Consider the following 16,096-nt stretch of genomic DNA (forward strand, 5'->3'; position numbering starts at 1 on the left):
AAAATAACTTAAAAGGAATAGATTCAATAAAAATAACTATGTAAAACGTGATAGATTGCTTGATGATGATGAACTAGCGATTTCCACATCCAACTCTAATGCTGAGCATGTGCGCCCCGAACATGTCTTTCTAAAAATTTTCTCAAAGTTTAATTTGATATTGCCAAATATCTGAAACCGGCATTTTCTCATTGACAGTCACCTTGGTGGGATGGAGGCAAGCTTGGTACTGTGAAGACTTCTTTCGAGAGTAAGATTTACGGAAGTAGGAGGATTCCCATAATTCAGTAACCAAAGCTCTCTCTCTTATTTCCATCAGCCTCAATACACACAATCTTATATACAGGTGTATGTGTGTGTGTGTGTTGCCACGCAATAAATATTGGGATTTGCATTTGAAATAGTTCCAAATGAACTTATGACAAAACTGAACAATAATTACCCGAAGACCTTAAGGTAACAATTTCAGCATAGTAGCAGCAGCAGCTACAACGGTCAAAGCAGGCGCAAACCAGACCAAACCGCGGACTAATGCTAGCTTTGACGGTTGTAGCAAAGCTCTACGTTCCATGGCTTTTAAAGGGTGAGTCTCCTCCTCCTTTAGCTGGATCCTTTTGCAATAGCACATCATGGTTTATCGAAGCCAATTGTGACAAATTCTGCATCATAACATTCTGTTTTAATAACAATAGCTTATACTTTGATGATTATTATCCCAATGCAGAACTACCCAACAACTTCAATCAACTACACTGGGATTCATATTTTGAAAAATAAAAGGTGGACACTGCGATTTTACCTTAAAAGAAAAGTTAATGAGCGAGAGATAATAAGGTGGAGAATCAAACTTCTCCAAGTTGGTGCATTCATCCAACTAAGAGAATACAAAACCAAGGACAAACAGATTATAATAGATCCTCGATGATAGGAAGTACCTATAGGAAAAAGGATGTGAGTTTCTAAATGCCTACCTCGTCTCCTGAATCTGGAAATGACCCGCTGTTGTTGTCAGTTTCACTATCACTGCCACTGTTTTCACAGAAGCGTGATACGAAATAGCTTGTGTCCGCTATACTCTCAGGCTGCGGTACAAAAGCAGCCTGCCAAAAAGCAAGAAAAGGAAAAGCAACTAAGATTTAAAGAATATTCTGTCCTTCATTAATAATATGCATTGACGAATACATAATAACGCAAAGCCTATTTCGATCAAGTTGCTTCTGCTTTACTTTTTTATATTTTCTTTCTTTATATGGCAACTAACATTTCTTTATTAGCATTATTTGTTTATCAAATATTTCTTGCATTCAAAAAAGAGATGCAGAGTCGAGTTCTCACCTTTTGCAATGCAAGATTTTCCCAGTCAACTCCTCGAAAGAAGGGATGTGACTTTACCTGAAAACGAGAACAGAGCTGTTACTGAGAGTTTAGTTATGACAACAACATCAGCATCCTTCAGTTCTAGCATGCATCTAGAAGGTCAAATATCATAGGGGAAAGTGATGGAACCTCTGCAGCCCCATTTGCCCCCAGTCGCTTTTCCGGCTCATGGACAAGAAGCCTATTATGGAAAGAAAGTGAATCTATATGAATACGGGAGAAACCAGTTAAACGTCAAACTTGTACAGTCATTATATACTTATGTCGAACTAAGTTCCCCAATGTAATATGGACCAGCAAAAAGCATTCAAATTAGCTGATGTTGTAGGTAACCAACATGAAGAAACTAGGATTGATGTTAATTTCTTGACTGGAATGAGACACATAAATAGAACTGGAAATAATAGGAAGATGGGAACAGGTTTGAGAATCCTCAAAACAGACCTGTTAATCAAATTCTGAGCTTCATATGACATTTCACCAGGTACATCTGGCCAGGGCATTTTTCCGTTCAGGATGTTGTCAAATATTATCTGTATAGTACAATTAAAAAGGTGAGTCGGTGTGAATTTTACACTAACTGAAAACTAGATTTGTGTATAGAATCCATCACACTGTAACCGATCATAAATGAATCATTCAAAGAATCCTTTGCTAAGAAGACAAAGCTACTACGGTTTAATCAGATATATACATATAAAATCCTCAGTGTTATTCTGAAAGGGGAATGAAGCAATCAAGTTCCAAAAATGGCAAACCCACAATCGCATATATACCAAAAATACTGATTAGATTTATGTGATTAATTGTTTAAGATGCCTAACGAACATTGGACTACAGTAATCAAAACATATGATTATGATACCACCAAGTTTTTATGACTTTGGAACTTGCTGGCAGCTCCAGACCTAGATTCTATTCTTAGTCAGGAAAAAACCATGCTTGAAATTCCAGCAGTAAATTAAAATATGTAGGTACCTCTGGGCGGGCTGCTGTAAAAGGTGGAATTCCAGTTATCAATTCGAACAAGACGATTCCAACAGACCACCAATCCGAAGCATAACCTGCACGCTCAAGACGTTGAATTTAATTTCCTAGTGATTCACAAAAGCTTAAGAATCTACGATTTAGATTAAGGTTGTATCCAAACCATGTTCAGTTCCAAGAAGAATCTCTGGCGCCAAGTAGTCAGGTGTCCCAACAGCTGAATTCCGAATTCTTTCTTCTTCTTGGTTCTTCTGGAAATGATGAGAACTTATTCTTGGAGATACATCTGACCCATGGCCAGATAAATCAATTGTGTTGTTTATAAGACCAATCTTTGAAAGCCCAAAGTCTGTTAGCTGGTAACAAAAATAATAATAAGTTAGGTTGTAAAACAAAGTACTTCAACAACCGAAAGGGAAAACAATATTTGCATATGGTTATTTTCATATTTTTTACAAGCGTAAGGAGAACAATCTATGTTTGCAAATTTGGCTGCATATAACTCTCCTTTTGATAAAGTAAAGAAGGACATCTTTCACTTTTTGCATGCATTAAGGAAAAAACATTTGGCCACAAGAACATATTAGGTAAGCGAGAGCTTAAATAACAGACCTTGATGTGCCCATTATAGGCGATTAACAGGTTATCAGGCTTTAAATCACGGTGCACAATTTTCTGAGAATGGAGGTACTCCAATGCAAGAACCTGAAATAAATGTTAACTGTTTCTTAAAGAATCAAAAAAAAATTTTGGTATTACATGTATATGAAGCCTTCCACTTACCAGTTCCGCGATGTAAATACGAGCAATTTCCTCGTCAAGGCACCCAACTTTTTGGAGCAGAGAGTATAGATCACCACCATTAAGATATTCCATTACCAAGTAGAGGTTATCTCTGCAGGTGAATGAATAAAAGAATCGAACCTGCATTTATAAGATCAGATGTTCAGCCTTTGAAAGAATATTATAGTTGGACAGTAGCAAAGAAGTACAACATTTACCAGAAAGGGGTATCTGACAGTTATTAGTATATTTCGCTCTTGCAGTATCCTCTCGATGTCGTTTTTCCTTATCATATCCAGCTTTTTGAGTACCTGTATATGAGCTAAATAAGATTAGCACATGGACAAGCTGACTTCGCATAACAATGAGCAATTTTAATACAACATAGGGAGCCAAGATACTATAACTAAGAATTCCCTCTTACGAGTATTGTCATTATGAGAGGTTTGAACAATATGACACCAACGACTAGGCTGTCTAAAATTGGAAAAAAGAAAGCTACTATTTAACTATATTTACATGTTATTCTTGTCATTAAATTATATGGTTCAAAACACTGCGCATAGAAACTACGCAAGGCTAAATAAACATCATATCAATCTGCAACAAAGCAAAAACAAAATGCATCTACCTTTATTGCAAAAAAGTCTCCTGTTGTTCTTTTGCGTGCAAGAAAGACTTTACCAAAGGCACCTCTACTTATTGGTTTGATAATCTCAAAGTCATCGATACTTATCCTATCTTTCAGCAGTAAGTGTGGAGTAGCTACTGCATGCTCCAAGACATCTTCACTTTCTTTTACGTTACCCGCTGAACTTTTATCGGCAGTCAATTCACGAGCATATATATATTTCTCGCTGCAGGTAATATGAGTGTTAATAAAACCTATAGAACGAGTACAGTAGTTAACTATTCCATAACACAGTGAATTTACCAGAGAAGTTTCTCGATCCGCCCCCCAAAAGTATCTATCACAAGTGCTTTGAGCTTGCCCTGCTTTAAGACAGCTTGTATGTCTTGCATGCAGGCCATCAGATAGTCACAGGACCCCTCTTTCGAGAGATCTGTGCTTGCTCCACAGCGGGCAATATCAGAAAGGTCCATCATCTGCAAGATGAAAAAAAAAAGCTCGAATATGTTTTGCTTCTAAATGTTTAATTTCCAAAACTGAGCAGGCGTACTTCAATATATAAGAATGGATATTGTAAGGCACAGTAGCAAACTAGAACAGCAACATATAACATAAAACCAATACCTGATCTCTAATCTGCCTAAACAGAGAATATAGTGGAAACATATAACTAACCAGTTGAAGATCCTCTTGCTCTGGACAATGCCGCTCTAGCCAATAGGAGTCAAAGTGACTTGTTCTGGGGGTATTTGTTGAAGATACTGACGTGATGCTACCTGTTGATGATGAAGTGCCATGATGGCAAAGTTTGGCCCCTACATGGCTCTTCAGGTTAATAGGATATGTGCTAGACTCATCTATGAAGGCAGTGTCCATCTCATGCAGATCCTCAAACATTCCCTCTACACCTTTATTCCGCCATTCATTCATCTTGGGAGAACAACCTTCAGATGCAACTCCAGATTTCTGCAAAACAGAGTTTTCCAGGCCACCAGCTTGAGTGAAGGAATTTAAACTTCGTGAATCAATTATCTGTTCCAGTATCTCCTCAAGTTTCAAAAGGCGCTCATCGACATCCAAACAATTTATTTCACATTTATCTGCGTATGCACATATGTAAGAGTGCGGTTCCAGATGTGAGAGAGGAACTTCCTCCTCGCATATCCTGCATATTACATAATCAGATCCACCTAACTCTTTTCCAGGCTCATTTGGCATCTTATCTTCAGACTCATCGCTTGAATAAAATCTTTGTTCTACCACTTTACTATCATATTCGGGTTTCTGCGATGGAAAAACCTGTTTAGCAGCTGCATAACCTTCCCTATCAGCATTATTGCTATTTTCAACTGCTATGGCAGAACCGAAAGCTGTCTCTGACTCCAAAGATTCTTTGTCCTGTCTCTTGAACTTTTTTCCATCTTCATTCCTTTGATATTTAGGATAACCAGAACCAGAATCATCAACTCTAGGAGTAGCCCAATCTGTTTCCAAAGCAGGGATTCTATCTAAACATTCCTTAAATTTACGGAAGGAACTCTCATCAATTGGCTCAGTCTCCTTCTGAAACATCACAACTCTTGTACAGTGAGTCAATATAAAAAGCAACTGAGAAAACAACCACTTCACAAGTCCTGCTTGGCACTGTTTCCTTTTCCTAGTCAAGTCTTGGACAATAGATTCACAAGTAGCACGAAGTTGGGCAGATGTCATCTCCATACAGGCTCGAGCCAAGTTAAGTAACTCCTCTACCATTTCTCGATCTTCAGGACATGTTGGATCCATTTTCTCTATAGCCTCTTTCACATCTATGACAAAGTCATTCAGCTTCTTATCCACAGTCTCCTTAGCAACATCAAATCTTGAGTGAAGTGAGCCCAGAAGTTCCTGAATATCATTGCAATCATAAGATACAACCAACTAACATAATTAGACCCCAACAAAACGAGTCATTACACTAGCCTTATGGCACACAGATTTTACTGCAAATTCCTTAAATTTTAGGAAACAGAACCCAACTTTGAGACAATTTGTATAGCAATATCTTGTGACAATTTTAAAACTCAGTAAAAGAAAATTCTACAAGTTAAGATCGTTGTAGTACCTTCAAATCGTTGTAGCTGTGCGGACGAGGATAAGGAGTTTGAACACCACCCCTTGGCCCTAACTCATGGGAAAAGCTCTTTATACCCATAGACTTGGAAGAGGGAAGGGCAGTTTCAGATACCTTAACCATCCTCTCTTCTACTTTACAAGAGTTCTTGACTTTTAACTTGGCATCCTGTCACCAAAACGAGGCGGTTAATTCAAAGCCAATGACGTCCCCAATTGAACAAAAGCAAAAGCACAATTTACCTCACTGCTCGAGCAAACATATTTTGGAGGGTGACAAGAATACTTGGGTTTATACGAAGCGAGCCATCTTGACAATTTTGTTCCTAAAACAAAGAGTTAACGACGACACTTGTGAGGAGTGATCACCAGCAAGAAATTTTATCAACTATGATATGTGAATCTAAATATCATTTTTAGGGGGTTTTCAATCACTTTTCTAATATCCAAAACCACATCTCTCATTTTCTTCTTTCTGTAACCGAGATAACAACAAACTGTTTCTACTATGAATGCTCATGTGAAAATTCTGATTTCCTAACTGACCATACAAACCAAAACGATTCTAACTTAAAAAAAACCTGCAAAATGAATTAGTATGAAATGAAAGAATCTTCAAATCAAAACCTTGTTTGGAAGAGCTAGTGGTTCTACCATGTCCACGAGGAACAATACTCTTCTGATTACGATTAAACGGAGGCTTATCGGAGAAATCTTCAGGCCTAGGACCTGACGAAGCTAACCGAGTTTTGATCCGGTTCAAACCAGACGGAATCGCAACCGTAGACGAAACACCTCGATCCCTACGATTCTCTTCCGCCATCGAATTTCTTGACGGTAAAAACCAAGAAAAATTTCGTCACCGCCGTTGCACGGAAAAAGAAAACCCTAATACCTCCAAGCTCTGGCTTCTCCGGTAAGAAGAGCCGCTTTCATCGCCGGAAGAAGCGAAGAGGAAGGTGAAACTAGGGACGGAGATTAGAGAATCGGAATCCAGAGTGAGGTCGGCGAGGGTGATGAAGACGATGACGATGATGATGATGATGAGAAGAAGGATTCATGGATGGTTTTTGGGTAAAAAGAGCTAATAGGAGTGCTCTCAATCTCAATGGGGTTGGTTAGATTTTTATTTAGCCTTCAACGACTCCGCGGCTGTGACATCTTTCAATTTTTTTTTTTAATTTAATGTTTTTTATTTGATCTGTTACCGTTTCAAAACTTCTAAAATAATAATAATTAAGATAATAATAATATTGTAATCTTCTGTAAAGTATATTTTATTAATTTGTTTTTCACGAGCAAACAACACATGGGAAAGAAAGATACACTGATTTAATAAATCTCTCTTTGAAAAAATCTTCAATTTAATCTTTTTTTTATGAGCAAATAATACAGATGGGAGTACTGATTCTGTTTGTACCTCTTAATCAAATATTTATGAATAATAATAAATCTGTGGTTGAAAATTTAAAAGAGGATAATAAATCCGTCTATTAAATGATCCTTAATAAAACACCAAACAATAAATACTACTGCTTAACAACAAAAAAAAAGTAACTAAAATATTTAATTTTTAAACAAAATTTATTTAAGAGAAAATTTGTAAAAGCAAGGCCTTGAATGGCTGTAAATTTTAAAAGTGTTTTTGGTTTTAGATTTTTCAAAAATCTACTTTAAAGCCAATCAAGATTATACAAAAATTGGATTTCCTAAAAATTAGAGAATCCAGATTTTGTTGGTTTTTGGTAATTTTCAAAGAAAAACCAAAATCTATGTTTTACTAGTTTTTCATTTTTAAGCGTGACTTAAATTCTTTTTTTTTCTTTTTTTAATAAATTTTTAACACAAAATCTAAAAACCATAAACCAAAATCTAAAATCTAAAAACTACTTAAAAACTTGTAAACATTCATGGCCTAAGTATGTATATTTGTGTTTCAAATATTTTTGGATACCCATATATCAGTTCGATACAGAGATATAACACATTCAATATTTAAGCTGGTTCACATTTGGTTAAGTATTTCCAAATTAGCGTTAGGAATTTTTTTTTCTCAAAGCTAAAGTCCTTAACATTTATGTAATTTAGAAATTTATTTAACCATATCTTCAATATGAAATAGACTATTTGTCCACATAATTGATACATAATGGATTATCAAAATATTGCATCCATAAGTAGTTATCCATTTAAATAAATTTTAAGAAATTTTGATATGTTACTAGTACTTACAAATTCTATTAGTAATCATTCTATTGGTACAAATTCTAAGGTTGAAGATTTAAATGACAATATCAAGCTCACGCGCACGCTATGTCAAGCAAAAACATTCCTCCACGCCTCCAGCGAGATCTTTGAATATATCAACGGTTTGTCTATGTCTCTCTCTTTACATTTTGATGTAATCACTAAAACTAAACTAACCCTTTGGTTTATTTGTAGGAAAAATTGTGATCGGACATAGCATAGACTTTCCAAAATTGAGATTTGTTTTTCTAGAAATTAATATATAGATCCTCCTGAGCCCAAGTATATTATGGATACTTATGAACATTTTGCTAAGAACATTCTTGGAGGTCGCTTCAAGAACATGAACCTGATTACACTGATTAAACATTTCTCTCTACCTAAGCAATTACACAAAAACATATGTATGTGTATAAAAGAACATCCAATTTCTGATGGATCTTAGTATTAATTTAGATTTCTTTATACGATAATTTGGAATATAAAAAATATATATTTAAATGTAGAAATATCAAACAAATGAGGTATTATTATTATTATTATTATTATTATTATTATTATTATTATTATTATTATTATTGAAGACTGTAACGAGTTTAAAAATAATATTATGGGAGAATGAATGAATACAATGATGAAAAGAATCAAACAATGATATTATATATATATATATATATATATATATCTTTTTAAAAACGAAATCAAGGTTTGTAAATTGTAATGTACTAATCCTACCCCTAGCAAAAAGAAATGTACTAATCCTACCGACCAAAATTCGTAGATATGTATATAATAAACTAATCTCACTGACCACGATATGTATTTATAAATTAAGATATGTGTATATTAAACCAAATAGTAGTAGCTGTTTTTGATGGTAAGCATCGAATTGCACTAGCAATGTGACTAAGACAAACTCTAGTAGATTCACTCATTTGTCCTGCGTTCCGTAAAATCTGAGGAACCGGAATCGGAGGAAAGCGGGCGTGTAGAGAAGCCGGAGAAGTGAGTATGTGTGTGATCGAGAAAGAAAAAGAGAGTGAGTGTGAGATAAAGAGATTCCCAATGCATATATAGGCATCAACTTGGTGGGCACGCAAGGTCAATGTATATATAGGCATCAAACTTGGTGGGCACGCAAGGTCAATCCTTCATTCCCAATTATCAGTGCTTATATTAAATTGTGTAGTTTAATTTTACAATCCAGTTTTTTCCGTATAACTGTTTGCTACTTTGCGGTCAAAATTTCTTAGCAAGATAAATTTGTTTCCTTATTCCAACTACACAACCAAAATATATATATAAAAAAAATTGCTTCAAACCAAGACTTGGTGAGCAAAGGGTTTTATTTTTGGTGGAGATAATTTCCTAATTTCCCATTGCGGTTTTCATGCTTTTCTCTAAGAACATCCTAATTTATGTCTCTGCGTCTGAGTCGGAGGTTCTGCTGCCTAGGGAAACCTTGGTTCAGTTTTCTTGTTGTTCACGTTTAAGAGTAATTCTTTTTGAGATGATATTGCATTTGTTCCATTGTTACATCGAAATTAAGATCATAATTTTGTTGACACTTTTAACAAAGATGAACAATATTTTCTTGCTGCATGATTGAATATCGGAAAGTTTTTAATTGTATTAATTCGATCATGAGGCTTTTTTTTTATATATACAGTTATGTAGATTATTCACGATATTGTTACATATATATAATAGGACTCTTATTATATACAAGACTCTTCTTTATAGTGTTTCTTCCCCTTTTATTTTATTTTCTACATTAATATACTGTAGGTTATTTTTATGAGAACGAATATTGTAGGCTTAGGAGTATGACGTATGAAATTTAATAAAAGACATTGCGGAAACGCAAAAAAAATGTTAACGGCGAACCGCTGGTTCCCTGAGAATTGCGTTTCCGGCTAAAACCCTGTTTTAGCCATGGCTGAAGATAGTCCTAACTGTCCCCCTCCCTTTCCTCCAGACCCTCCTGACCCGATTCCCATCGTTTCCTTAGCCGATTCCCTCCCCACTCCTCTTCCCCTCCTCCCCACCCCAACACTCACCTCAAACTGCTTACATTGAGCCTGAGATAGTGGTCTTAGCCCTTCCCGTGCATCATAAATCTACTCATGTGGTTGTCAATGCCCAGGCGCAAGCGATACTAAAAGTATATAACCAAACTTTGTCCCAAAACCCTAGATCTGAAAACCTGGCTACAGTACCTGTCAGGAAAACATTAGCTCAAACTGATGGCCTCCTTGCTAAAATGCCGCCGAAAGTAACTCGGCGAGTCTTACCTCCACAATCAGCAGTAACAACGCACCAGGTAGGCTCTTTGGTGAACTACTCTGTCTCAAATCCATCAATCCCTGCAGTCATCTCCCAAGACATGATGGAGGTCTCCTCAACTCCTGAGCCTGAGTCTGCAATTGCAGCTCCAATTGTCTCTACCCCCTCGACCCCAAGTCTACAAACCGAATCTCAAGTCTTGCTTCCTCCTGTTGTTTCTTCTAGCCTGAATCCCCACACTGGCGCAAAAACTAAAGAAAATCTCAGACAGAACGCTCTCGAGATTAGCACCTGTTGAGCTCTCTCCGGATGGGAAGCCCATAATTGTTATCCCTGATGCAGTGTTCCATGAAGGAGCTGCAATGCATAAAGACTTCATTATTGAAAAATTTAAAGGTAGGCTCCCGGCTTACAAACACATTCAAAGTGTCCTGAGTCACATGTGGGGTAGAGGCCAGCGTTTGGAAGTTCACCTTAATCATGCCAATAACTCAATGCTGGTACGGCTCCCTAATGACTATATACGTACAAAGGTACTAGAAAAGGAACTTGGGTACATTGGTGAATATATGTTCTTAGTAGCTCAATGGGATTCTGCTGGTGGAGCCAACCCTGATCTCAATGCCATCCCCATCTGGGCCCATCTAAAAGGCATGCCATTTGATATGATGCATCAAAAAGATATCAGTTTAGTTGCTGGACTTGTTGGTGAGCCGAAAGAAATGGATGAATTTACACGAAATCTTGTCAGTCTCACGGAGACCCATGTCAAAGTAGAAAGGAATCTAAATGAACGACTACCTTCTTCAGTTGAGATACAAAGAGAAAGTGGTGAAATAATCACCATTGAGGTTGAGTATCCCTGGATCCCACCCACATGCTCTCACTGCAATGAAATTGGCCATGTCGTTAGATTCGGCCCGAGTGTTACACCAACTTGGACCCAGAAAAAGACAGATAAAAAGGACAAAGGTAAAGGGATCAAAGAGTCAGTTTACATACCTAAGGAAAGCAAGGGAAAAGATCACTCCACTAACTCTCCCCCCAATTCCTCTCCTTAAGAAGGTGGGGCCTCTTCCTCAGCTACTCCCCGATCACCCTCCAATCCTGCTTCGAGTGCCATTAATGGTGCTCAAGTCCCCTACACTGTTCAAGTTACCTCCACTGTTCATGTTCCCTCCACTGCTATGAATGTCACTAACTCTGATCAAGTCCCCTCCACTGCTGCTGATCTTGTTCCCCCTGCCAAACCGCAACCTTCAATCCTCCCTGTTGATACTCTTAAACCATCTCAACCTGTCTTACCCCTCACCCACCCTCCTCACTCTCCCTCCTCAATGGATTGCTCTTCTCCTCCATTGATACCAAAAAACTTTGAAAATAATAATCCTTTTGATGTCTTAGCCACCTTACCTGAAGCCCACAAAACTCTTCCACACCCTCCACCCTCAGATGGATCCAATTCTTCTGCCCTATCCTCTCCACCCTTTTTCTCTATTATAATATCTTCTAACTCCATCACTGGATCGAATACTGTCCAAACCCCTTTTACTGAGGTGACTCTCTCTACTAAGGGAGAGGAGCCTCCTACCTGTTAACCCCCCCTCTTTATCCAAATGTATATAAAACCATTTTTTTGGAATGTTTGTGGCTTGAATACTTTGGACAAACATCGTCCTTTCTCTACTTGGCTTGCGACTCACAAGCCTCTTTTTGGTGCTCTTATTGAAACCCACATAAAGGAACCCAATTTGAACAGAATCATGAATCTTACCTGTCCTGGTTGGAATTACATGTCTAATCACAGCTTTGATGAAGATGGACGGATAGTAATCATTTGGAAACTTCCTGCCACTGTAACGGTAATGTATCAGTCCAAGCATACGATAACAACCGAAATAACTATTCAAGGAGGGCACCATTTTTACTTCACAACTGTCTATGCTCCAAACATTGGTGGAGAACGCACTGACCTCTGGTGTGATCTTATCAATCTTCAACAATGGTATGCGCTTGACTCATTCCCGTGGCTGGTTGGAGGAGACTTCAATCAAATCCTACACCCGGCTGAGCACTCAAACCATGTTGTGAATCATCTGACTTCAAGAATGATAGAAATGCGGGACTATCTGTTGCAAATGGAGCTTATTGACTTGTGATATCGGGGTTCTCTCTACACATGGTCGAATAAAAACCCGTTAAATCCTACAGCAAAGAAGTTAGATAGAGTTCTCGTTAATAATCATTGGCTTGCATTGTACCCCAATAGTATTGTCTCCTTCCTTGCTCCTAAGATATCTGACCACACTCCCTGTCTTCTAAACCTCGATACCCCCCTCCCTTGTGATGGATCCAAACCCTTCAAATTTTTCAACTTTTTAATTACCCATCCCCAATTCCTTCCCACCGTTAGCACTGCATGGACTCTGACCGGAAATGCAAATTCCTTGGAAACAAGTTTGTCTACCCTTAGCGCTAAACAAAAAACACTAAAACGAGAGTTAAAAACTTTAGCGAGAGAGAACTTCTCAGATATTCAAAATAGAGTGAGGGAGACTAACCTTTTGCTTCAATCTGTGCAGGTTCAAGCCTTGGCAACCCCTTCCACTGACCTGTATCAACAAGAAAGAGAGTTATGTTCTAAATGGGAATTTCTTAGGCAAATTGAAGAAGCTTATTTCAGACAAAGATCTCGTGTTAACTGGATGAAAGAAGGAGATTTGAACACTAACTACTTCCATCGAATGACTCAGCTCAGGAATGGATTTAGTGCTATAAGGTCGTTTGCATTACCTTCAGTTACTTTGGTAGATGATCCTGTGGAAATGAGTCGAATGGCGGTTAGTCACTTCCAATCCATACTTGGCCCTTCCACTATGAGTACGGTTGTCGTCAGCATCCCTTGGATTCAGAGCTTGATCTCCTACCATTTCCCTCAGGAACAAAAGCAAACAATGGTAAAAATTCCATCAGCGGAAGAAATTATGAATGTGGTGTTCAAACTAAATGCAAACAAGGCCCCTGGCCCTGATGGTTTTACTTCAGCTTTCCATAAAGCTGCTTGGGGAATAGTGGGTTCTGAGGTTACCTCAAGCATCCTGATCTTTTTTCAAACAGATTTTCTCCCCTCTGCGGTTAATGCTACAATCCTTGCGCTTATCCCGAAGTTCCCTGGTGCCTCTATGGTCTCTGAATTCCGACCTATCTCTTGCTTAAACACCCTCTATAAGGTGATCTCTAAACTCATTGTCAGTAGACTTAAGCCTATTCTCCCTGACTTGGTACAGAAGAATCAAACTGCATTCATAAAGGGTAGATTATTGGTTGAAAACACTTTGTTGGCTGTAGAATTAGTAAATGGATACCATAAAGAAAAAGGACCTAAGAAAATAACTTTAAAGGTGGACATAGCAAAGGCTTTTGATTCTGTTAGGTGGGAGTTCGTGTTTAGTTGCCTTAGGGCCATAGAGATTCCAGAACTTTACCTTAGGTGGCTCCAAGCTTGTGTCTGCACGCCTTCTTTCTCAGTGGGTTTCAACGGAAACGTCCATGGTTATTTTAAAGGTAGAAGAGGTCTAAGGCAAGGTGATCCCCTCTCACCTTACCTTTTTGTTCTTGTCATGAACTGTGTCTCAGTGATGCTGGATAAAGCTACAGAATAAGGAAAGATTAAATATCATCACAATTGTCAGAATTTAAAGCTAACTCACCTTTGTTTTGCTGATGATCTCCTTATGTTTGTTGATGGATCAATTACCTCAGTAAAAAATGTGTTGGAAGTATTGGCAGAGTTTGAAAAAGCCTCGGGTTTAGCCATCAGTTTGCCTAAGACAAGTTTCTTTACATCAGGGTTCTTTGAATCTGAAATTAACCAGATTAAAGTTGAAACTGGAATTAGCCATGGTCAACTACCAATCCGTTACTTAGGTGTTCCCCTCTGTACAAAAAAGCTTACCCTCTTGGATTGTGCACCTCTCATACAACGGGTTAAAGGAAAACTAAACGCTTGGTCAACCAAAACCCTCTCTTTTGCAGGCCGGCTCCAGTTTTTGAATACGGTTATAGCTGGAATATCTAACTTTTGGTGCTCTGCCCTGGTACTTCCCAAGCGTTGCATTAACACCCTCAATTCTCTTTGTGGAGCGTTCTTATGGAAGGGAACCACTGAAGGACATCACTCGGCTCGTGTTGCTTGGAGTACTGTGGTAAATGACAAAAAAGAAGGAGGATTAGGCATTCGAGAGTTGAGTCTATGGAACAGAGCTTGCCTGTTGAACTTATCTGGTTGATCTTTTTTAGATCGGGTTCGGTGTGGGTGGCATAGTTCAAGGATGCTGTTCTCTCAGGTAGTTTGAGCAACTTCTGGACCTACAAGACAAAAGCCAAACATTCTTGGTTAGCAAACAAGTTGTTAAAAGTCAGGGAGGAGGTGTACCCATGGATAAAGATGAAGCTGGGGAATGGGAGGAGTTGTCGTTTTTTGAGTGATAATTGGTGCAAGTTTGGAAAAATGTTGACTTATCTGCAAGGCGAAGGATGTATGGGCATCCACAAGGGCACTCTAATTGCGGACCTATGGAGGAATGGGGGTTGGAGACTTCCGCCGGCTAGATCAGAAACTCAAGTCAACATTCAGATTGAACTCTCAAACATCCGACTAACAAAGGACCCTGACACAGTTCATTGGTGGGTTGATGATCAAATTAAAGATGGTCACAATACTGGGAAGATTTATTTGGCGATTAAGGAAAAGCTTCCGATTGTAGTGTGGCATAAGATTGTCTGGTTTTCAGGAAGAATTCCTAAACATAGTTTTCTTACCTGGTTATTTATGTTGAACAGATGCCCCACTCGAGACAGGCTCTCTAACTGGGGTATCCAAGTTGATCCTTCGTGTTTGCTTTGTGCTTCAGATGATGAGAGCCGTGACCACCTACTATTTCAATGCCCTTTCAGCTGGTCGATCTGGAGCAAAATCTCTCGACGATGCTCACTCAACCCATCTCAAACTTGGGCAGGTACGATCCACAGCCTTATCAACTTCCGTGGCTAACGTGTGGCAAAGAAGCTTCTCCTCATCTCCTGGCAAGCAACGATCTACTCCTTGTGGGCAGAGAGAAACCAACGCCTCCATAGCAACAGTTTCAAATCAGCGGACCTTTTACTTCGACAAATTGATACTCTGGTACGAAACAGAGCACTTAGCTTTCGTGACTCCAATCCATCGCTTTCAGCATAGTTGACGCTCCTTTGGTTTACTGGTGTATCGGCGATGAATGTACTATCATTCGAGGAACCCTAATTTCAGTATTGGCATCGCGATCTCACCAAAGTTCCATCCCCAATCATTGATGGCATCAAAAGTGGTTAGAAGCGGGTTTACTCCCCAACCGTATTTCTGGTTCGTTTCTAAGTATTTCGGTTCAATTCTGGTTTCTTTGTAACTAAGTGGGTTAGATAAGAGTTTGTTTTTCACTCTATTTCAGTTGGGCTTCCAACAATGGGCTCTTAGCCCTGTAAACTTTTATTTCTTATGCTTTTAAATAGAATGCCTTTTAACAACAACAAAAAAAAAGACATTGCGGAAACGTTTTTAAAGGTTTTAAAACAAACCAAACAAAGAAATTAAATAAATAATAATAAAGAAACAGAAACAGAAACATTGCGTATTAT

At 38.3% G+C, this 16,096-nt stretch overlaps 1 protein-coding gene and 2 long non-coding RNA genes across 4 annotated transcripts; 1 reads left to right on the forward strand and 2 right to left on the reverse strand.

The window, feature by feature from the left end:
* Positions 1 to 283: 283 nt before the first annotated feature.
* On the reverse strand, positions 284 to 7,104 carry LOC104742202 (putative serine/threonine protein kinase IRE4). 2 transcript variants are annotated; one of them, XM_087485751.1, is made up of 17 exons: positions 6,545 to 7,104; positions 6,134 to 6,216; positions 5,883 to 6,059; positions 4,454 to 5,665; positions 4,082 to 4,254; positions 3,779 to 4,004; positions 3,366 to 3,458; positions 3,148 to 3,288; positions 2,977 to 3,069; positions 2,528 to 2,720; positions 2,356 to 2,441; positions 1,822 to 1,910; positions 1,507 to 1,558; positions 1,336 to 1,392; positions 972 to 1,100; positions 800 to 874; positions 284 to 659 (listed from the first exon to the last, which is right to left on the reverse strand). In XM_087485751.1, the coding sequence occupies exons 1-17, from the start codon at positions 6,711 to 6,713 to the stop codon at positions 561 to 563; spliced, it is 3,147 nt and encodes a 1,048-aa protein (XP_087341877.1). In that variant the 5' UTR covers positions 6,714 to 7,104; the 3' UTR covers positions 284 to 560. The 2 variants fall into 2 exon arrangements, with proteins under 2 accessions (XP_087341877.1, XP_087341876.1); XM_087485750.1 differs by having other exon boundaries at positions 6,518 to 7,104.
* A 709-nt stretch (positions 7,105 to 7,813) lies between these two features.
* Positions 7,814 to 8,673, forward strand: LOC147928628 (uncharacterized). Its single transcript, XR_015580610.1, has 2 exons — positions 7,814 to 8,259; positions 8,333 to 8,673. It is a non-coding gene; the product is annotated as an uncharacterized LOC147928628 (long non-coding RNA).
* Positions 8,674 to 9,892: 1,219 nt separating this feature from the next.
* On the reverse strand, positions 9,893 to 14,694 carry LOC104742203 (uncharacterized). The gene is made up of 14 exons (XR_015580611.1): positions 14,379 to 14,694; positions 14,181 to 14,284; positions 13,909 to 14,074; positions 13,512 to 13,720; positions 13,217 to 13,357; positions 12,985 to 13,035; positions 12,685 to 12,898; positions 12,397 to 12,596; positions 12,198 to 12,277; positions 11,426 to 11,665; positions 11,225 to 11,309; positions 10,897 to 11,067; positions 10,432 to 10,780; positions 9,893 to 10,356 (listed from the first exon to the last, which is right to left on the reverse strand). It is a non-coding gene; the product is annotated as an uncharacterized LOC104742203 (long non-coding RNA).
* Between the last annotated feature and the right edge of the window lie 1,402 nt (positions 14,695 to 16,096).

This window comes from Camelina sativa, chromosome 14 (assembly GCF_030686135.1).
Source record: "Camelina sativa cultivar CO46 ecotype springtype chromosome 14, ASM3068613v1".
NCBI classification, from domain to species: Eukaryota; Viridiplantae; Streptophyta; class Magnoliopsida; order Brassicales; family Brassicaceae; genus Camelina; species Camelina sativa.